Raw genomic sequence first — 23,102 nt, forward strand, 5'->3', positions numbered from 1 at the left:
AAATTAAAAATGAGCTGGGCATGGTGGCACACACTTGTAGTCCTAAATATTTGGAAGGCTAAACCTGGAGGATCCCTGAAGCCCAGGAGGTTGAAGCTACAGTGAGCTATGATCTACACTGCACTACAGCCTGGGTGACAAAGTGAAACCCTGTCTCAAATAAATAAATAAATAAATAAATAAATAAATAAATAAAAGAAGGCCGGGCATGGTGGCTCATGCCTGTAATCCCAGCACTTTGGGAGGCCGAGGTGGGCGGATCACCTGGGGTCAGGAGTTCGAGACCAGCCTGGCCAACATGGTGAAACCCCACCTCAACACAAAAATTAGCTGGGTGTGGTGGCACACGCTTGTAATCTCAGCTACTCGGGAGGCTGAGGAAGGAAAATTGCTTGAACCCGGTCAGGAGGTCAGGAGGCGGAGGTTGTAGGGAGCTGGGATTGTACCACTGCACTCCAGCCTGGGCGACAGAGAGACACTCCATCTCAAATAAATAAATAAATAAATAAAATAAGAAGAAAGGCTATAGAAAACATCTGTAGCACCAATTTGGAATTCAGAAACTAATAATAAATGTAAAAGGCCAAAAGAATATGAAGTTGAAAGCAGAAAAATAATGAAAAACTTGCAAACATTAGAAAAGAAGAAGGCCGGGCGCGGTGGCTCAAGCCTGTAATCCCAGCACTTTGGGAGGCCGAGACGGGCGGATCACGAGGTCAGAAGATCGAGACCATCCTGGCTAACACGGTGAAACCCCGTCTCTACTAAAACTACAAAAAAACTAGCCGGGCGAGGTGGCGGGCGCCTGTAGTCCCAGCTACTCGGGAGGCTGAGGCAGGAGAATGGCATGAACCCGGGAGGCGGAGCTTGCAGTGAGCTGAGATCCGGCCACTGCACTCCAGCCTGGGCGACAGAGCGAGACTCCGTCTCAAAAAAAAAAAAAAAAAAAAAAAAAAAAAGAAAAGAAGAAGAGACATCCAGGATAGGGTGAAAAGGTCTATCACAGATGTAACCAGAGTCCTAGAAGGTTAAAAAGAGAAGTGAGAGAGAATGGACAGAAGCTAAGTCAAAGAAACAATGTATTAGAATTTTCCACAACAGATAAAAAAATATCAAGTCACAAATCATAGAAGCCAAATGAATCTTCAGCATGAAAAAGATGAAGAAAACTATTAAAGTATACAGTAGTAAAACCATTGAAAACCAAACTCTTAAAAGCAGCCAAAAGAAGAGAGACAGGGCCAGGAACGGTGGCTTACGCCTATAATCCCAGCACTTTCGGAGGCCAAGGTGGGCAGATCACCTGAGGTCAGGAGTTCGAGACCAGCCTGGCCAATACAGTGAGACCCCGTCTCTACCAAAAATACAAAAATTAGCTGAGCGTGGTGGTGGGTGCCTGTAGTCCCAGCTACTCAGGAGGCTGAGGCAGGAGAATCACTTGAACCCGGGAGGCAGTTTGCAGTGAGCTGAGATCACGCCACTGTACTCCAGCCTGGGCGACAGAGCAAGACTCCATCTCAAAAAAAAAAAAAAAAAAAGAGACAGATATCCGGTTTTGTTTTTTGTTTTTGTTTATTTAAAAAAACAGAGTCTTGCTCTGTCGCCCAGGTTGGAGTGCAGTGGATAGGATTACAGGTGGGTACCACAATGCCCGGCTAATTTTTGTATTTTTAGTAGAGATGGGATTTTGCCATGTTTCCCAGGCTTGTCTTAAACGCCTGACCCCAAGTGATCCACCCACCTCGGCCTCCCAACACCTGGTCAAAGACAGATGTCCTTTAACGAGCAACAATTAGATCAGAGGTTACAAATTATAACCAATTTGGCCCACTGTCTGTTTCTGTATAGCCAGCAAGGTAAGAATGATTTTTTATATTTTATTTATTTATTTATTTATTTACTTTCTTACTTATTTTGAGACCGAGTCTTACTCTGTCACCCAGGCTGGAGTGCAGTGGGCAATCTCAGTTCACTGCAACCTCCGCCTCCTGGGTTCAAGTGATTCTTGTGCCTCTGCCTTCTGAGTAGCTGGGATTACAGGCCAGTGCCACCATGCCTAGCTAAAATTTGTATTTTTAGTAGAGACGGGGTTTCACCATGTTGCTGGTCTCAAACTCCTGGCCTCAAGTGATCTGCCTGCCTTGGCCTCCCAAAGTGCTGGGATTACAAGCATGAGCCACCACGCCTGGCCAAATTTTACATTTAAAGTGGTTGAAAAATATATGAAAAGAATGATACTGTGACACATTAAAAATGTATGAAATTCAAATTTCAGAGTCCATAAGTGAAGTTTTAGTGGAGCACAACCACACTACTTGGTTAATGTGTTGCCTATGGATTCCTTGGTGCTAAAATGTCAGAGAGGAGTAGTTGCAGCAGAGTCTCCTTATGATCCAACAAAGCCGAAAATGTTGCTGCCTTGCCTTTTATATAAAAGTTTAGACAGATGGTTCACTTCTCAACAGGTTCTACATATGACAGAAAACAATAAATGATACCTTTGAAATGCTGAAAGAATGTAACCGCAAATCTAAAATTCCAAGCTTACCAAAAATATCCTCCCAAAATGAAGGTCAAATGAAAATATTTTTAGAAAAAAAAAAAGAAGAGGCTAGGCATGGTGGCTCACGCCTGTAATCCCAGCACTTTGGGAGGCCGAGGCGGGCAGATCTCATGAGGCTAGGAGTTCGAGACTGGCCTGACCAACATGGAGAAACCCCTTCTCTACTAAAAATACAAAATTAGCCTGGCATGGTGGCATATACTTGCAATCCCAGCTACTCGGGAGGCTGAGGAAGGAGAATTGCTTGAACCTGGGAGATGGAGGTTGTAGTGAGCCAAGATCGTGCACTGCACTCCAGCCTGGGCAACAAGAGCAAAACTCCATCTCAAAGGAAAAAAAAAAAGAAAAACAAAAGAGAATATGGCACAAGTATATCTGAGTAAAAGGAAATATTAAAGAGTGTTTTTTAGGCAGAAGAAAAATAATCTCAGATACAAGCTCAGCATTGAAAAAAACAAAGAGAAAGGAAAGGCAAAAATGTGGGTAAGTTTAAATGAACATTGACTGCATAAAGCGTAATAATAATATTTTATGTGATTCGACATATATAGAATTAAAATATATAATTTCAATAATGTATGTGAGGTTAAATGGAATAAGCTATTCTAAGATCCTTTTATTGCTTGGGAAGAGGGAAAAACCTATATATAACTATTGAATCATGGATGGAGACTTTCATCTCAGGGTTAATCATTGAACAAATAATTTAAAATGTTACGATTACCAAGTGATCAGAGAGGGCAAATAGAACAATAAAAGGTGATAAATCTAAAGGAAGGCATGAATGGAAAGAAAAAGAATACAGAATGGGCAAAATGCTTTCACAGTTAAATGTAAATGTACTATGTATAAATAGACTGAACACTCCAAAAGACAGGAACTGTCAGATTGGTTAAAATATTAACAATAGGCCAGGTGCAGTGGTCACGCCTGTAATCCCAGTACTTTGGGAGGCCAAGGCGGGTGGATCACTTGAGGTCAAGAGATCGAGACCACCTGGCCAACATGGTAAAACCCCATCTCTACTAAAAATACAAAAATTAGCTGGACATGGTGGCAGATGCCTGTAATCCCAGCTACTTGGGAGGCTGAGGCAGGAGAATCACTTGAACCCAGGAGGCAGAGTTTGCGGTGAGCCAAGATTGCGCCATTGCACTCCAGCCTGGGCGATAAGAGCGAAACTGAGTCTCAAAAAAAAAAAAAAAAAAAAAAAAATTAACAACATACTACTTATAAAATAAAGACAAAAAGTACAAGAATACACAGAAGGTGAAAGTGAGCAGATGAAAAAACATATACCATACAAACAACAACCAAAAGAAAGATGCTGTAGTAATATTAACATCAGACAAAACAGACTTTAAGGCAAAAACCATTAAGAAATGAAATACTTCATAATGACAAAAGCCAATTTACCATAAAGATAACAATCATAACTTTGTATTTACATAATAACACAGCTTCAAATACAGAAAAAAAAATTAAATGAACGAAATAGGAAACAAGTGTATAGTCTCACTAGCAGACTTTAAAAAATCTTTCTCAACTGATAGAATAAGCTGTAAGTACACAGATTTTAACAACGTAACTAACAAACTTAATCTCCTGACACATCTAGAAATTATACTTAATACGTATAGGCTATAAATTTTTTTCAACAGCACAAAATGCTTACAAAATTCTGCAAAGACTGACATAATTCAGAGCATCTTGTCTGACCATAATAGAATTAAAGTTAATAAGATTGCTAGAAAATTTCCAAATGGCACAAAATTAAGAAAAACATTTAAAAATAACTGAAGGATAAAAGATATCACAATAGAAATATAAAATATTTTCCACTCAAAAATTATGAAGATGCTACATAAAAAAGTGTGATATAGTTCTGATAGCCCTAAACAATTAGAACAGCTGAAAATCAATGATATAAGTATCTAATTCAAGAGGTTAGAAAAGATCCACAAATTAAGCTCTGAGAATGTAATAAAATAATAAAGAACAGAAAGTAATAAAACTCAAACATACAAGAAAAAGGACTAAAAACAGTAATGTTTTTAAAAGCCAAGTAATGTCATGCATGGTGGCTCATATCTGAAATCCCAGCAATTTGGGAGGCTGAGGTGGGAGGATAGCTTGAGCCCAGGAGTTCGAGAACATCTTGGTCAACATAGTGAGACCCCTCTACAAAACATAAAAATCTTAGGTGGTGGTGTGTGCCTCTAATCCCAGCTATGTAGGAGGATGAAGCAGGAGGATCACTTGAGCCCAGGAGTTCGAGGCTGCAGTGAGCTATGATCATGCCACTGCATTCCAGCCTGGGTGACAGAATGAGACCCTGTCTCAAAGAAAAAAAAAGTCAAGATTGATAAACTCTAGCAAGACTGAGTAAGATAAAATAAAGAAAACACAAAAAACCAGTATCAGGAATAAGAAGTGGCACATCACTTCAGATCCGTATAAACATTTAAATGATAAGCAGAGGATAGTATGCCAATAAATTTAAAAATTAAACAGAACAATCCCTAAACATAATTTGCTAAACTAAAACAAAAAGAAATAGGAAATATGAAAAGTCCTAAGTACTGAAGGTATACAAGCTATAATTAAATCCCAATAAAAGCTTCAGGCCAAGATGGCTTCCCTGGTGAATTCCACTACCATAAAAAATAACTTTCCCTCTCTCACAACTTTTTCTTCCCTCACCATAAGCTGATGATCTTGCCTCACATTTTAGAAAATATGGCAGCTATCATAATAGCGGCCTCAATTTTCCTGCCCTCAACTGACCTGCAGGTACACCCATCTTCTCCACCTTTCTCAGTATTACAACACAGGAGGTGACCTCTCCACCAATTAAAGGTAAATCCCCCTTTCCATTCTAGATTTTATCTCCTTTAACCCTGTCAAACACTTTAGTCCTTCATCTTTGTCTTGCAACATCAATGTCGCTCTCTCCATTAAGGCGATCCTATCAGCACTCAAACATGTCATAGCAGCTCCCATCTCAAAAATAAAACAAGTGTTTTTTCTTGACTCCATTCTTTCCTTTAGCCACTGCTCCATTTCTCTTTCCCTCTTCACAGGGGAAAAAAAAGTCCCTCTCTAAAAAGTTATTTAAAACTATCTCTAATGTCTACTTTTCACTCAATCTTTTAAGCATAAATAATAACTGATATATAAAAATATGTAATGCATGTGTGGGTTGTTCATGGCATCATAATAAAATGAATCAGAATCTATTTATTTCTTTCCATCTCCACTACCACCACCCTAATCAAAGTTCCTCTCATCTCCTGGATAGACTATTGTAACAACCTTTTAACTTACTGCCTGCTTTATGCCTCAAGTTTAATCTCTATAAACAGGGTTATTTTCTAAAAACCCTGCAGTAAAATCTCTCCATGCTTTGGAACTCACTTGGATCATCTACAAAGCCCTGCACAGGCAGGCTCCTACATCTCTAATCTTATTCTGTACCAGTTTGCTCACTTTAGTCACAGCAGCTTCCTTTTGATTTCCAGAATACATGGCCTTCTTTGCTGTATCAGATCCTTTGCATTGTTGTTCCCTTAGCCTGGAATACTTCCTTTTTCCTCTTCCCCTCCCTGGCTTCTTCTTCTGACCCTTCAGGTCTCAGCTCAAATGTCACCTCTTCAGAAGCTCCCCTGACCACCCTGTTTGAAGGTGTCCTCATCCCACCCCAGTTACTCTTTCCTATCCTCCAATTTATCTCATAGCTGGGAGGTATGGCAACCACCATTTAGTTTGTTTTTATTTATTTGCCAAATTTCTGTTTCTCAAAATTTAATCTTCATGAAGGCAGGGACCTGGTCCATTTTATTAGGTGCTGTAGCCCTTGTACCTAAGCCAGTTCACAGCATATAGATGTATAATATTGATTAAATACATCAATACTATATTTTGATTGTATAGTATTGGAGGTACTGGAGGACAGGTGGTGGGTTCCTCCAAAGTTTCTGCAGCCTTGCAGGTGAAGAAAACTAAATAATGAGTAAATAAGTTTGCCTTAAGAGAAATCAGTGGGGACCCTTATGAAAGCATTTTCAGGTAAATGAAGGAAGAACTGTCAGATAATGGTGAAACAAATGAGAAACATAAAGTTAACTGGAGAAGATAGACCTGAAAGGGATATTTTGTGTATGTTTGAATGAAGAACAAAATAATAATTATGAAAAGCATGTCCCCAGGAAAGCACAATAGGATGAGATGGTTCCCAAAAGTGGAGGACAGAGAGAGAGGATAAGAGAAGATGGGGGTGAGAGAGACAGGCAGTGAGATGGGGGATCTCTTCCTCTGAGACAGCTTTGAACAAATATATCTTTAAAATTTTTTCAGATGTTGTGTTGAACATCCCCCTATAGTCTGTTACTTCAAATAAATCCCATCTTCTTGGTTCTGTTTAACTCACCAGGATAGGGAATTCTTGAAATTTCTCTCATTGTCACCCATGGTCCTTTCCCATTCTCCAAATGAGATATCATGTCCGGTTTGGAAACTGCAAGCCCTGTCCAGAGAAAAATAAACAGGATTTGATTGGAGCCATGAGCAAGAACTCCTGCCAAATTCAGTCTCAGTTCTTAATCTTCCATGCAGAATGACCATTACAGGAGGTTCTGGAGCCGCACTGTCCAATACAGTTGCCAGTTGTCACATATGGCTATTTAAATTTGAATTTAAATTAAATAAAATTAAGTAAAATCTAAAATTCAGTTCTTCAGATGGACTAGCCAAATTTCAAGTGCTCAAAAGGCATAAGTGAGGCTGGGCGCAGTGGCTCATGCCTGCAATCCCAGCACTTTGGGAGGCCGAGGCGGGCGGATCACGAGGTCAGGAGATCAAGACCATCCTGGCTAACACGGTGAAATCCCATCTCTACTAAAAATGCAAAAAATCAGCCAGGCGTGGCGGCGGGCGCCTGTAGTCCCAGCTACTTGGGAGGCTGAGGCAGGAGAATGGCGTGAACCCAGGAGGCAGAGCTTGCAGTAAGCCGAGATCACGCCAATGTACTCCAGCCTGGGCAACTGAGCGAGACTCCGTCTCACAAAAAAAAAAAAAAAAAAAAAAAAAAAAAAAGGCACAAGTGACTAGTACCTGCCATATTGTATAGTGATGTTTTAGACAATTACAAAGACATCCCAAAGGAGCTCAACACTATGATTCTGGTTTGGTGGGCTAACAGATTATGGGAATAATCTAGCGGGTTTAGAAAGAAATTGAATACATTTGTTTCTTTCTTCTAGAGGTACTGATAACTTCCATTTAAGGAAGTGACTAGAAAATACTTCGGTCCAAAATCTGTGGGGTTGTCAACAATCTCCAAGATTCCAGAGAAGTATGTTTCTTACTCTACAATGGGCAGATCATGTAAAAGTGAGGAATAGCATAACCCAACAATGTGCCCCTAAGATCAAGTACTTCAGTTAAATACTTTAGAGGCCTTTTATCTTTGGCAAACCTGATCAAATGGGCAGATCAATCAACACAGAAGAGAAGTTATCCTTACCCAGGGAGACCAGATTCCTGTAATTCTCTAGCATCACATCCTTGTGCAGGTTCCTCTGTGTAGGGTCCATCAATCTCCACTCCTCCAATGTGAAGTCTATAGCCACATCCTTAAATGTCACTGATTCCTAAAACAATTACACTGTGATCATTTAGAGACTATACAATTAGACTTGTTAGGCAGAATTATACATAACAAACTGGGGAAGAGCCCCAGAAACCAGAATCACCAAATGATTATGTAGGTCAACCAGTTCATCCCTTATAGGATATATAAATCTCTCCAGTGACAAGAACTTGAAGCCATAATATGCTGCCTATATAATCTTCAGAGTTTCATCTGATAGCAGAATTTCTTTTCAGACCAAGTCTGGCTTCAAGATTTATAATAAATTATAAATATTGGCTCCACTATATTATCTGGAGTCAAACAGCATGGTTTCCTCCTTCCCTAGAAAGTATTTAAAATATTTGATAACAGCGAGCAGTTTCTACCCAAATCATCTTTCTTCCTTAAAACCCTGGCTTATGTAAAATATCAATTTTCTTTCAGTTCTAATCTATAGACTATGACTTACTAAAAGATATATTTTATCATTTGTATTATGGATATAGAATACTATATGCTTTCTCTTTGAAAAAGAAAAATAAAAAATCAAGGAACTTTGGGGAAGTTCTTTGGTCAGGATATGTACACATATTAAAAAATGGAAGACTAGGCCATAAACATTTTTAATGGTTACCTACTGGAGAAAAGAGGGAGTAGAGAGTACTGGAATGAAGGCTAGACTCCTTTGGCTATTTGTTTTGTAGATTTGACTTTTGGACCATTTAAATTACTTTATATTATAAATGAAATAAAAATTTTTAAAAATCCCTAAAAATTAAGAGTAACATGAAACCAGGTGGTAGCATACTCATTCATTAGAGAGGAACTATGTTGAGTGATTTACAAGAGTAATTTTTCTGTATATACCTCACAAGATACACCCTGAGAAAAGTAACTGCAAAATAAAAACAAAACCAAAATATTTTCAGTAAATAATCATATTAATTACAGTGACAGACATGCTATTATGTAACTGTTGTGTGTATAGTGCTGGATAAAGCAAATCAGCATACTGATGTCATTGAGAACTAATACATTTGGCATGGGAGAAAGAAGACAGAAATGTAATATTGATAAGATTAGGTTAAAAACTCCATAGTTCTGAATTTGAATAGGAAGTATCACTAGAGATTCATGAAGCATTTTAAGGGGAAAAAAATATTTCCTAGCTTCAGCCACTGAAAAGGCCCAGAAACCATAACTAATAAGGTGGCACTATGCAAACCAGACTGTAGGCTCTAAATATTACTTCTTCCTAAAAGGAACCAGGGCCTAGAACACCCTGAAACATCAAAAAGCAAGGAAGCTATCAAAAACTACTAGGGTCATATCTAAGACACAGGAAACACTTGAAGAGGCTTCCACTGGCGAATGATGTGACAATTTGCGCATCAATAAGGATAATAATTGCAATGGATTTCAAAAATATCTAATACAGTTATATTCATGATACATTACTTTAAAAATCTCATCTATCATTTTTGGAGAATACCTGGAAACTGGTAAGTAAAGAGAAGGAATCAAACTTTCATCCTTTCTTACCTATGCAAAGTATACATAGTTTGTATTATAATCAAACATAATTAAGTAGTTGATGAGGGAAGGTTTCTCTTTATGGAAGTACTTTAGCTAATAAATGAAGAAGGAACAAAAGAATTAGAACATCACAATTTGCAACTTCTAATGAATTAAAGAACTATCAGCAGCTGCTAACATAAAAGAAAGGCCTCAGTTTGATGGTGTACATCTTCTGGTGGTATATACCAGCAATATGAAATGACATTGCTGAAAATATTTTAAAAAATCAAACTCTCTGCCGGGTGCAGTAACTCATGTCTGTAATCCCAGCACTTTGTGAGGCCAAGACAGGAGGGTCATTTGAGCCCAGGAGTTCAAGACCAGTCTAGGCAACATAGGAAGACCCCATCTCTACAAAAAATAAAATAGAATAAATTAGCTGGACGTGGTGGTGCGTGCCTGTGGTCCCGACTACTTGGGAGGCTTATGTGGGAGGATCCCTTGAGCCCAGGAAGTCAACAAAGTGAGACCCTGTTTAAAAAAAAAAAAAAAAAAAAAAAAATCAAACTCTGAATCTGATCAAGGATCTAACTACCAATTTAAAGGCAATACAGATAGGGGCAGAGGGGCATGTTAAATAATTCCATGGGGATGTAATCAGTAAAATCCGTATCTTGTGAAATTCTAAATTAATCCTGTCCAATAAAAATATAAAGCAAGCCATATAGGTGATTTTATAGTTTCTAGTAGCCACATTAAAAACAAAAAGAAATAAGTAAAATTAGTTTTAATAATGTTTTATTTAATCCAAATATATAAAATGTTATTTCAAAATGCATCAATATAAAAACTCTTAATGAGACAGTTTACGTTATCTTATCATACTGTCTTTGAAATCTGGTGTGTGTTTTAATTTGACAGACCATCTCGATTCGCACTAGTCATGTTTCAGGTGGTCCACTGTCACATGTGGCTAGTGGCTTCTGTATTAGACAACATAGCTCTAAAGCACCAATAACCTGGTTTCCTTAATAAACAGTTACAAAGCGGTAAAAGAAAGAGGGGGAAACTTCTGCATTAAAAGTGACCTAAGAGGCATATTAACCTGCTGGGAGCAAGTCCCCCAAAATCTGGCCATAAACTGGCCACAAAACTGGCCATAAACAAAATCTCTGCAGCACTGTAACATGTTCAGAATGGCCCTAACGCCCGCGCTGGAAGGTTGTGGGTTTACTGGAATGAGGGCAAGGAACACCTGGCCTGCCCAGGGTGGAAAACTGCTTAAAGGTGTTCTTAAGCCACAAACAACAGCATGAGCGATCTGTGCCTTCACGACAAACTCCTGCTGCAGTTAACTAACCCAATCTATTCCTTTAATTCAGACCATCCCTTCGTTTCCCATAAGGGATACTTTTAGTTAATTTAATATCTATAGAAACAACGCTAACGACTGGTTTGCTGTTAATAAATATGTGGGTAAATCTCTGTTCGGGGGTCTCAGCTCTGAAGGCTGTGAGACCCCTGATTTCCCACTTCACACCTCTATATTTCTGTGTGTGTGTCTTTAAACCCTCCAGCACTGCTGGGTTAGGGTCTCCCTGACCGAGCTGGTCTCGGCAAGTGGTGTCCATTCGTGGGGGCTCGAATCCCGGTCGAAGGGTCGCTGGAGCGATGGTTGGAATGGAAAAACTAAGCTGGAGGACACCCGAGTACTCTTAAAGCAATCCCCGTGGTGAGTAAGAAGGGGAGCTCAGAAGCGTCAGGGTAACAATGGGACAAGTGTGGGGTCTGGTTCGTTTCACCTGGGAACTTTTTCACACTGATGAGGAGGAGGAAGGAGAGTATGCCGAAGTAACAGAATAGGGTACAGAGCATGTTTATTTGCAGTTAAAGCTAAAGCGGCAAAGGAGGGAGAGGTTCATCCCTACCCTTCTGCATCCCTTCAATATTATTTTGAAGAAAAAGACCCTCCAGATCTTTCTTTTCTGGAGGACACTGGGTGAAAAGCAGTTGCCCCAGTGACTGTTTGAGCAGCACCTTGAGCAACTGCTCTTAGTTCTATTCAGGCAGGAATTCAGCAAGCTAGACGAGAGGGTGATTTAGAGGCTTGGCAATTCCCTGTTCGAATACACCCCCCAGATCAACAGGGAAATATTACAGTTACATTTGTGCCTCTCCCTTTTAAATTACTCAAAGGATTTAAATAAGCTATAAATCAATATGGACCAGGTTCTCCTTTTGTATTGGGACTGTTAAAGAATGTTGCTGTTTCCAGTCAGATGATACCTACTGACTGGGACGCTCTTACTCGAGCTTGTCTAACTCCTGCTCAGTTCTTAAAATGTAAAACTTGGTACGCAAATGAAGCTTACATTCAGCCCGCTCACAATGCCCAGGCCCAACCTCAAATTAATATAACTGCAGACCAACTTTTGGGGGTTGGCGGCTGGGCTGGCTGAGATGCACAAGTGGTCATGCAGGATGATGCCATAGAACAGCTTAGCAGAGTGTGCATTCGAGCTTGGGAAAAAATCACTTCAGTTGGAGAACAATACCCTTCCTTTAGTGCTATAAAACAGGGACCAAGAGAACTATACATTGATTTCACAGCTCAGTTACAGGAGTCTCTTAAAAAGATGATTGCAGATTTGGCTGCTCAGGATATAGTGTTGCAGTTACTAGCTTTTGACAATGCTAATCCCGATTGCCAGGCTGCTCTGCAACCTATCAGAGGGAAAGCACATGTAATTGATTATATCAAGGACTGTGATGGTATCGGAGGTAATCTGCATAAAGCTACCTGGTTCGCACAGGCAATGGCAGGACCGAGAGTGGATAAAGGAAATACTCCATTTCCTGGAGCTTGTTTTAACTGTGGGAAGCATGGTCATACTAAAAAAGAACGTAGAAAAACTCAGCAAGTCAGGCTGCCAGATAGGGGAAAAAAGAAAACTGCTGATCCTGAAATATGTCCAAAATGTGAAAAAGGAAAACATTGGGCTAATCAATGTCACTCTAAGTTTGATAAAGAAGGAAACCCGATTTTGGGAAATGCCATGAGGGGGTCTGTCCTGGGCCCCCTTCTAAACCGGGGCATTTCCAGCTCAGGTCATTCCCTCACCCTTGTACAATGTCTGTCCTCCGCCACAGCTGGTGGTGCCACAGTAGATTTACGCTGCACAAAAGCTGTAAGCCTTCTGCCTGGGGAACCCCCGCAAAAGGTCCCAACAGGAGTCTGTGGACCCTTGCTGGGGGGACAAGAGGATTACTTTTAGGAAGGTCCAGTTTAAGTTTAAAAGGGGTACAAATACATACAGGAGTCATTGATTCAGATTACAATGGGGAAATTCAAATCGTTATAGCTACTTCTGTTCCCTGGAAAGCAGAGCCAGGAGAGCGTATAGCACAGCTCCTGATTGTGCCATATGTGAGAATGAGAAAAAGTAAAATTAAACAAACAGGAGGATTTGGAAGCACAAATAAACAAGGCAAAGCAGCTCATTGGGTAAATCAAATTACTGATAAACCCCCTACCTGTAAAAGAACTATTCAGGGAAAGAAATTTAAAGGTTTGGTAGATACAGGAGTGGACATTTCAATCATTTCTCTACAGCACTGGCCATCCACATGGCCAATTCAACCTGCTCAATCTAACATAGTTGGAGCTGGTACAGCCACCGAAGTATATCAAAGTAATTATATTTTGCATTGTGAAGGGACTGATGGACAACCTGGGACTATTCAACCAATTATAACTTCTGTACCTATAAATTTATGGGGAAGAGATTTATTACACCAATGGGGAGCACAAGTTCTAATTCCAGAACAATTATATAGTCCCCAAAATCAACATATGATGCATGAAATGGGGTATATCCCTGGTACGGGACTAGAAAAAAAAATTGCAAGGTTTAAAAAGTTACTGCCAAACATTAGGATATCATTTTTGATGGCAGCCATTGTTAAGCCTCCAGAACCTATACCTTTAAAATGGTTAACAGATAAGCCAATTTGGATAGAACAATGGCCGCTAAGTAAAGAGAAACTGGAGGCTTTAGAGAAATAAGTTACTGAACAATTAGAAAACGGGCACATAGCTCCAACATTTTTCCTTTGGAATTCTCCAGTTTTCATAATTAAGAAAAAAATCAGGTAAATGGAGAATGTTAACTGATTTAAGAGCCATCAATTCAGTTATACAACCTATGGGAGCATTACAGCCAGGACTGCCTTCTCCTGCTATAATTCCAAAAAGTTGGCCTTTAATAGTCACAGATTTAAAAGACTGTTTCTTTTCTATCCCTTTAGTTGAGCAAGACTGTAAATGGTTTGCATTTACAATTCCTGAAGTAAACAACCTGCAGCCTGCTAAGCATTTTCATTGTTTTGCAGATGGGTCTAGTAATGGTAAAGCTTCTTATTTTGGCTCAAAAAGTAAAGTTTTCCAGATGCCCTATACTTCAGGTCAAAAAGTGGAGCTTGTAGCTGTAATTGAGGTATTGACTGCTTTTGATATGCCTATTAATGTGATTTCTGATTCTTCATACGTGGTTCATTCCCCACAGTTAACTGAAAATGCTCAGTTACGATTTCATACAGATGAAAAACTGATGACTTTATTTACCCAATTACAAACAGCAGTTAGGAGTAGAATGCACCCTTGTTACATCGCTCACATCAGGGCTCATACACCTCTTCCAGGACCTTTGATTGAAGGGAATCAAATGGCTGACCGCCTAGTTGCTAATGCAATATCTAATTCTAGACACTTTCACAATTTAACCCGTGTAAATGCCTCTAGTCTCAAATGCAGATACAGCATTACCTGGAAAGAAGCTAAAGCTATTATCCAGCGATGCCCAACTTGCCAAATGGTACATTCCTCATCTTTTATAGGAGGAGTTAATCCTCAAGGACTGGAACCTAACTCTCTTTGGCAAATGGATGTCACACATGTTCCCTCGTTTGGGAGACTAGCTTATGTACATGTATGTGTGGACAATTTTTCTTACTTTGTCTGGGCTACATGCCGATCAGGAGAGTCTTCTGCCTGTGTTAAACTTCACCTTTTGCAGTGTTTTGAGGTGATGGGCATTCCAGCTTCTATTAAAACAGATAATGCCCTAGGCTATACTAGCCAAGCTCTAGCTACATTTTTCTCTATGTGGAATATTAAACACATTACTGGTATCCCATACAATTCTCAAGGACAAGCCATACTGGAAAGAATGAATCTCTCCCTAAAACAGCAGCTGCAACAGCAGAAAGCGGGAGACAGAATATATGGAACCCCACAGATGCAACTGAATCTAGCATTATTAACTTTAATTTTTTTGAGCCTGCCCAAAGGCCAGATGTTATCAGCAGATGAACAGCATCTACAGAAACCACCTGCAAAGACAGAAACAGAACAACTGATTTGGTGGCGAGATCCAATAACAAAAAGTTGGGAAATAGGTAAAATAATAACTTGGGGTAGAAGTTATGCTTGTGTTTCTCCAGGCCAAAATCAACAGCTGATGTGGATACCATCAAGACACCTGACACCTTATTATGAGCCAGATGCCAAGGAAGAGACTCTGGGAGGACCCTGAGGACCCCCTTGGTTGTAGCCATGTTGAGGCTGATCCTGAGGAGGACCCCAACTGTCATGTCACCTGTCAAACACAGCCACCCACCTGGGGACAGATGAAGAAGCTGTCACAGATGGTGGAAGAAAACCTGAGGAAAGCGGGACAACCAGTCACAATGAATAATTTAATGATAGCTATGATAGTGGTTATCACCACTGCCATGAGTATTCCTTCAATAAGGGCTGACACAGAGAACAATTATACTTATTGGGCATATTTATCAATCTTGGCTGGCAATAATGCCTGGATGCAATCACTCTATGACACAGTTACACATGCTTTCTGATCTCAGTATTCACCATAACAAATCTGCTCCTATAATTGAGGCATACCACCCTCAAAAACCTATTTGTAAACAGGATTGGACCCAGTTAGAAAAAATGAACGTACTTGTTTAGGAAGATTGCATTGCAGAACAGGCAGAGGTGCTGCACAATGATTCCTATGGAATTATTAATTGGTCCCCTAAGGGGATGTTTAGCTTGAACTGCACCTCTCAGTCTGCGTGCCACGGCCAAACTATGTTCAGATGATCTGAACAAAATGGTCAGATGGTAGAAATGATAAGAAGTATGGCAAGAGTTCCTATGATCTGGAATCATGATGGTATAGTGGCACCTCAACCTCAAATGATATGGCCCATTGTAGGAGCTAAACATAAGGATTTGTGGAAACTATTAAATGCTCTTAATAAGATCAAAATTTGGGAAAGAATAAAAAAGCATCTAGAAGGACACTCTACAAACTTGTTTTTGGATACAGCAAAATTAAAAGAACAAATATTTAAAGCATCCCAGGCACACCTGACCTTAATGCCAGGACCTGGAGTGCTTAAAGGAGCTGCAGACAAATTAGCAGCTAGTAACCCATTAAAATGGATAAAAACACTTGGAAGCTCTGTAATTTCAATGATGATTGTTTTTTTAACCTGTGTTGTCTTTGTATAGTCGGCAGATGTGGATCCCGACTCCTGCAAGAAGTAGCTCACTGAGACAAAGCCACCTTTGCTTGTATCTCTTTGCAAATCAAAGAAGGGGGACATGTTGGGAGCAAGCCCCCCCCCCCCAAATTCTGGCCATAAACTGGCCACAAAACTGGCCATAAACAAAATCTCTGCAGCACTGTAACATGTTCATAATGGCCCTAATGCCCACGCTGGGAGGTTGTGGGTTTACTGGAATGAGGGCAAGGAACACCTGGCCCGCCCAGGGTGGAAAACCACTTAAAGGCATTCTTAAGCCACAAACAATAGCATGAGCAATCTGTGCCTTAAGGACATGTTCCTGCTGCAGTTAACTTGCCCAACCTATTCCTTTAATTCGGCCCATCCCTTTGTTTCCCATAAGGGATACTTTTAGTTAATTTAATATCTATAGAAACAATGCTAATGACTGGTTTGCTGTTAATAAATATGTGGGTAAATCTCTGGGGCTCTCAGCTCTGAAGGCCGTGAAACCCTTGATTTCCCACTTCACATCTCTATATTTCTGTGTGTGTGTCTTTAATTCCTCTAGCGCCACTGGGTTAGGGTCTCCCCAACTGAACTGGTCTCGGCATTAACCACAATTACACCATATGAATCAACTGGGGAGACAAATACCAAACGAGTATTTGATGAAACAAAGGTTCAGTGTTCATTTTTTAGCTATAATAATAGTAATATTATATAACACTAACAGTTTTAAAAATTGTCAATCAGAGATATATAATAGATTAAATAATGCTTTGTATTTGTATCAAAATAATTAGTGAGAGAAGGGTTACAGATGAAATGTGATTGTTCATGGGTTAACTGGTTAAGAGGGCAATAGGTTTAAGGGATTCAAACTACTCTTCCCACTTCTGTGAGTATAATGCTTATCAAGTATCAGAGACTGCTCTAGGGGCTTATAATGTATTGAATGAATCATCACAATAAGGAAGGTGCTATTTACAAATAAGGAGAGTGAGGCACAGAGATGTTAGGTGTCTTGCCCAAGGTCAAAGAAGCAGAAAAGTCTAGATTCAAATCCAAGCAGTCTGTATTGAGAATTCCAGCTTGTAACCTTGTTATCATTCTGATCACAAGTTATCATTAGTTTACTAAGAGCCCTGAGTAGCTGACTACTCAGGCAAAGAAGTCAACTTAGATCATATCTGGCTAAGGTCTGTTCTAGATCAGAAGAAAGATTTCCTCTGGGTGTTTTTCTACCACTTAGATATGTATGCTTGTCATACATGTCTTATGTATACATATCCCTTTGGCGTTTTCAACCTTTAGGTTTTTGAAGCATGTTTTAGATAATACTGCTAATAAAAAAACATGGCAAATGTAGGAGATGATGAGTTCATAAACTTTATTGTTAATCACTTGACATGTGTGTAATTCAAACTGTAACCAATGTACTGGGTTTTGTTTTCTTTTTCCACCAAGAACTCAGCCCCAGGAAAAATCTGAAAAGGCCCTCATCTCTCATCTATGGTTTACCTTGAGGCTCTGTACAAGCAAGAAGTGACTAAGGCGGAGTTGTAACCTGCCTGCCTAAGAGGAAAATGTATGCCCAACACATACAAAGATCCCTCTGGCAGTTGCTGAAGACTTACTGGTTTAAGACATAAAGAAATCTGTCTAATCATTAACTAATCACCATGTTAACCAAGCAGATATTTTAGTGGCTATACATGATAAAGAATACAGACTTTACAGATTGGTCCAGGAAAGTTTCTAAACAAAAATAGCAACAGTGCCACCAACAACTGCAACAACAAACCCTAGAGAGGGCAGAATCTGATTTCCAGAGTTGCCACATTATATTATTTAAAATAACTAACTGGTTTTCAACAAAAAATTATTAAAACACACAAAGAAACATGAAAGCATGGCCCACACACAGTAAAAAATAAAGCATCAATGGAAACTACCTCCAAGGAAGTCAAGATGTTGCATTTATTAAACAAAGACATTAAGGCTGCTATTACAAGTATGTTCAAACGCCTAAATAAAACCATGTATAAAGATTTAAAAGACATTGTGTGAATGATATTTCACTAAACGGAAATTTTGGAGTTGAAAAGTATAATAATTGAAATAAGTGTATCAGTAAAACATAACAAATTTAAACATACACCCACCTAACAAAACAGTCCCATAATATAGGAAGCAAAAATGTATAAAATCGAAGGGGCAAAGAGATAATTCAACAGTAGTAGCTGGACAAAGTGAAAGCAGTGCTCAGAGGGAAATTTATAGCTATAAAATGTCTACAATTTAAAAAGAAGAAATCAATAACCTTAAGTTATAACTTAAGGCTCTAGAGAAGGAAGAGTGAACTAAATTTTTTAGAAAGAAGAAAGAAGGAAATAAATATTAGAATGGAGATAAAATAGAGAACAGAAAAACAGCAGAGGAAGGCAAAAGTTGGTTATTTGGGAAGATTAAAAAATGGCAAACCATTAGCTAGAGGGACTAAGAAAAAAAGAGAGAAGACACAGATTACTAAAATCAGAATGAAAAAGAAGACATTCCTACTGACCTTAAAGAAATAAGAGGATTATCAAGGAACACTATGAACAATGGTATGTGAACTTAGATGAACTGGATAAATTCTTAGAAAGGCATTAACTACCAAAACTGACTCAGTGTAACAGGAAATCTGGATAGATCCATAACAAGTAAACTTCCCACAAAGAAAAGCCTGGGTTCAAATGGCTTCATGTGAATTATACCAAACATTTCAAGAAGAATTAATACCAATCCTTCACTAACTCTTCCAAAAAATGGAAGGGAACAATTCCAAACCCACTTTATGAGACCAATATTACCTAAACTAGACAAAGACATCAGAAGAACACTACAGACCAGTATCCTCATGAATATAGACACAAAATTCTCAACAAAATACTAACAAAGTGGGTTCAGCAACAAATAAAATGCAGCATATACTACAGCCAAATGGAAATTATCTTAGGAATACAAGGTTTTGTATTTTATGTAATACAAAAAAATCAATCAATAGAATAAAGAACAACTGCACAATCATCTTAATAGATTCAAAAACGCATTTGACATAATTCAACAAACTAAAAATAGAAGCAAATATCATCAACCCGATAAAGACTCTGTGAAAACCTACATCTAACATCATACTTAATGGTAAACAGCTGAATGCATTCCCTCTGTGATCACAAAGAGGACAACAATGTCCCTTCTCACTTTTCTTTTTCTCTTTTTTTTTTTTTTTTTTTTTTTGATACAAGATCTTGCTTATCACCCAGGTTGGAGTACAGGGGTGCGTTTCGGTTCACTGCAACCTCCACCCCGCCAGTTCAAGGGATCCTCCTGTCTCAGCCTCCCAAGTAGCTGGGATTACAGGTGTGCGCCACCATGCCTGGCTAATTTTTGTATTTTTTAGTAGAGTCAGGGTTTCATAATGATGGCCAGGCTGGTCTCAAACTCCTGTCCTCAACTGAGCCACCCACCTCAGGCTCCCAAAGTGCTGGGATTACAGGAATGGGCCACCATGTCCAGCCATTCCTTCTCACTTCTATTCAACATTATATTCTACATTTTTTGCAAGGAAAATTAGAAAATGAAAAGAAATACAAAGTATCCAGATAGGAAAGGACAAAGCAAATTTCTATTTGCAAATGATGTAATCTCTCTATACAGTTAATGTTATCTTGCATGTAAAAAACCCTAAGAAACCCAGGCATACACACACATAATTTAGTTCTATTAGAACTAATAAGCTAGTTCAGCAAGGTTCAGGATACAAGATCTATATGTGTGTGTAAATCAATTATTTGTACACACTACCAATAACTATTTCGAAAAGAAATTAAGAAAAAAAATCATTTATAACAGCAAAAATAAGAAAACACAGGAATGAAGTTAACAAAAGACGCGTAAAACATGCACACTGAAAACTATAAAAATACAAAACTGAAAAAAATTAAAGAATACATAAATAAATGGGAGGACAACCCATGTTGAAGTATGGAAGACTTAATCTTGCTAATACAGTATTACTCTCCAAACTGATCAACAGATTCAACACAAGACTTACGCAAATTCCATCTGGTTTTTTATTCTGAAATGGAAAAGCTGATCCCAAAATTCATTTAGAAATGAATTTGTTTTTCAAAACAATATTGAAAAAGAAGAAAGCTGAGGCACTCATACCTTCTAATTTCAAAACTTACTTCAAAGGTACTTTCAAAACTTACTTCAAAGCTACAGTGCTCAAGACAGTATGGTACTGACATTAGAACAGACACTTCCATCAATGGAATAGAACTGACAGTCTAGGAATAAATCCCTACTATAATGGTCAGTTGGTTTTCAATAAGGGTACTAAGACAATGAGTAGAGAATAGTCTTTTCAACAAACAGTGCTGAGACAACTGAATATTCACATGCCAAAGAATGAAGTTGAATCTCTACATCAGACCATAAACAAAACTTAACTCAAAATGGACTATAAACCGAAATGTAAGTAGTAAAACTATAAAACTGTAAGAAGGAAAGAGGAACATCTTCATGACCTTTGATTTGGCAATGAATTATTAGATATGACACTAAAAGCACAATAGACAAAAGACAAGAACAGATCATTTGGACTTCATCAAAATTAAAAACTTCTGTGCTTCAAGGGACATCACTAAAAACTCAAAAAGGCAACCAAAGAATGTGAGAAAATATTTACAAACCATTTATCTGAAAAGGGATTTGTGTTTACATATAAACAAATAACCCAATTAAAAAATGGTCAAAGGATTTGAATAGACATTTCTCCAAAGGAGATATACAAATGGCCAATAAGTATGCTCAAGAGAAGATGCTCAAAGTCCTTAGTAATTAGGAAAATAAAATCCATAAGATACAGTAAGATACCACTTCACACCCAATGAGATGTGTATAATAAAAAAAGCCAGACAATATTAAGTGTTGTTGAAGAAGTAGAGCAATTGCAACACTCATACATTGCTGGTGGGAATGTAATATGGTGCAGCTGCTTTGGAAAGCAACCTGACAGTTCCCCAAATGGTTTAACATAGAATTATCATACGATCCAGCAAAATTCCAACCCTAGGTATATACCAAGAGAAAAGAAAACATATGCTCACACAAAAACATATACACAAATGTATTAGCATCATTATTAATTGCCCCAAAGTGGAAACAACCCAAATACTCATCAACTGACAAATGGATAAGCAGTACGTGCTATATCCATACAACTGGAATATTATTTGGCCACAAAAAGGAATACAGTACTGACACAAACTACAACACACATAAGCCTTGAAAATATTATGCTAAAATGAAAGAAGACAGTCTCAAAGGACCACATATTATATCATTCCATTTATATGAAATGTCCAGAATAGGCAAATCTATAGAGATGAAAAGATTAGTGGTTGTCAGAGGCTGTAAGGAGGGGGAATTGAGTACTGCTAGTGGGTATGGGGTTTCTTTTTGAGGGTGATGGAATGTCCTGGAATTCCACACAGGGATAGTTATCTGTGAATATATTTAAAAACCACTGAAATGAATACTTTATGAATTTTATGATATATGAATTACACCTTAGTAAAACTGTCATTAAAAATACTGCCAGAGCTAGGCGCGGTGGCTCAAGCCTGTAATACCAGCACTTTGGCAGGCCGAGACAGGCGGATCACGAGGTCAAGAGATCAAGACCATCCTGGCTAACACGGTGAAACCCCGTCTCTACTAAAAAATACAAAAAACTAGCTGGGCGAGGTGGCGGGCGCCTGTAGCGCCAGCTACTCGGGAGGCTGAGGCAGGAGAATGGCATAAACCCAGGAGGCGGAGCTTGCAGTGAGCTGAGATCCGGGCACTGCACTCCAGCCCAGTGAAAGAGCGAGACTCCATCTCAAAAAAAAAAAAAAAAAAAAAAAAAAAAATACTGCCAGAGGGGCAGTTTCAAGATGGCCGAATAGGAACAGTTCCAGTCTACAGCTCTCAGCATCAGCAACGCAGAAAACAGGTGACTTCTGCATTTCCAACTGAGGTACTGGGTTCATCTCACTAGGGCTTGTCAGACAGTGGGTGCAGGTCAGTGGGTGCAGCCCAACAAATGTAAGCCGAAGCAGGGCGAGGCATCACCTCACTTGGGAAGCGCAAGGGGTCAGGGAACACCCTTTCCTACCCAAGGGAAGCTGTGACAGATGGCACCTGGAAAATCGAGTCATTCTCACCCTAATACTGTGGTTTTCCAACGGTCTTAGCAAATGGCACGCCAGATGATATCCCGCACCTGGCTTGGAGGGTCCCACACCCAGGGAGCCTCGCTCATTGATAGCACAGCAGTCTGAGACTGAACTGCAAGGCGGCAGCAAGGATGGGGGAGGGGTGCCCGCCATTGCTGAGGCTTGAGTAGGTAAACAAAGTGGCCAGGAAGCTCGAACTGGGTGGAGCCCACCACAGCTCAAGGAGGCCTGCCTGCTTCTGCAGACTCCACCTCTGGTGGTAGGGCATAGCTCAACAAAAGGCTGCAGAAACCTCTGCAGACTTAAATGTTCCTGTCTGACAGGTTTGAAGAGAGTAGTGGTTCTCCCAGCACGGAGTTTGAGATCTGAGAACGGACAGACTGCCTCCTCAAGTGGGTCCCTGAACCCCGAGTAGCCTAACTGGGAGGCAACCCCCAGTAGGGGCAGACTGACACCCCCCACAGCCGGGTATCCCTCTGAGATGAAGCTTCCAGAGGAATGATCAGGCAGCAACATCTGCTGTTTAGCAATACTTGCTGTT

At 39.4% G+C, this 23,102-nt stretch overlaps 1 protein-coding gene across 2 annotated transcripts in view; it reads right to left on the bottom strand.

Moving 5' to 3' along the window:
- The window catches only part of LOC119620357 (uncharacterized), a 47,333-nt gene that overhangs the window by 6,815 nt on the left and 17,416 nt on the right, over window positions 1–23,102 (bottom strand). For both annotated transcript variants that reach the window (XM_073004704.1, XM_073004705.1), the window contains exons 4-5: window positions 8,088–8,214; window positions 6,993–7,088 (exon numbers count right to left, since the gene is read on the bottom strand). In XM_073004704.1, coding sequence (XP_072860805.1) covers window positions 6,993–7,088; window positions 8,088–8,214 — 223 coding nt within the window. The remainder of the gene's footprint in view (window positions 1–6,992; window positions 7,089–8,087; window positions 8,215–23,102) is intronic.

Source organism: Chlorocebus sabaeus, chromosome 16 (genome assembly GCF_047675955.1).
Source record: "Chlorocebus sabaeus isolate Y175 chromosome 16, mChlSab1.0.hap1, whole genome shotgun sequence".
Lineage (NCBI taxonomy): Eukaryota > Metazoa > Chordata > Mammalia > Primates > Cercopithecidae > Chlorocebus > Chlorocebus sabaeus.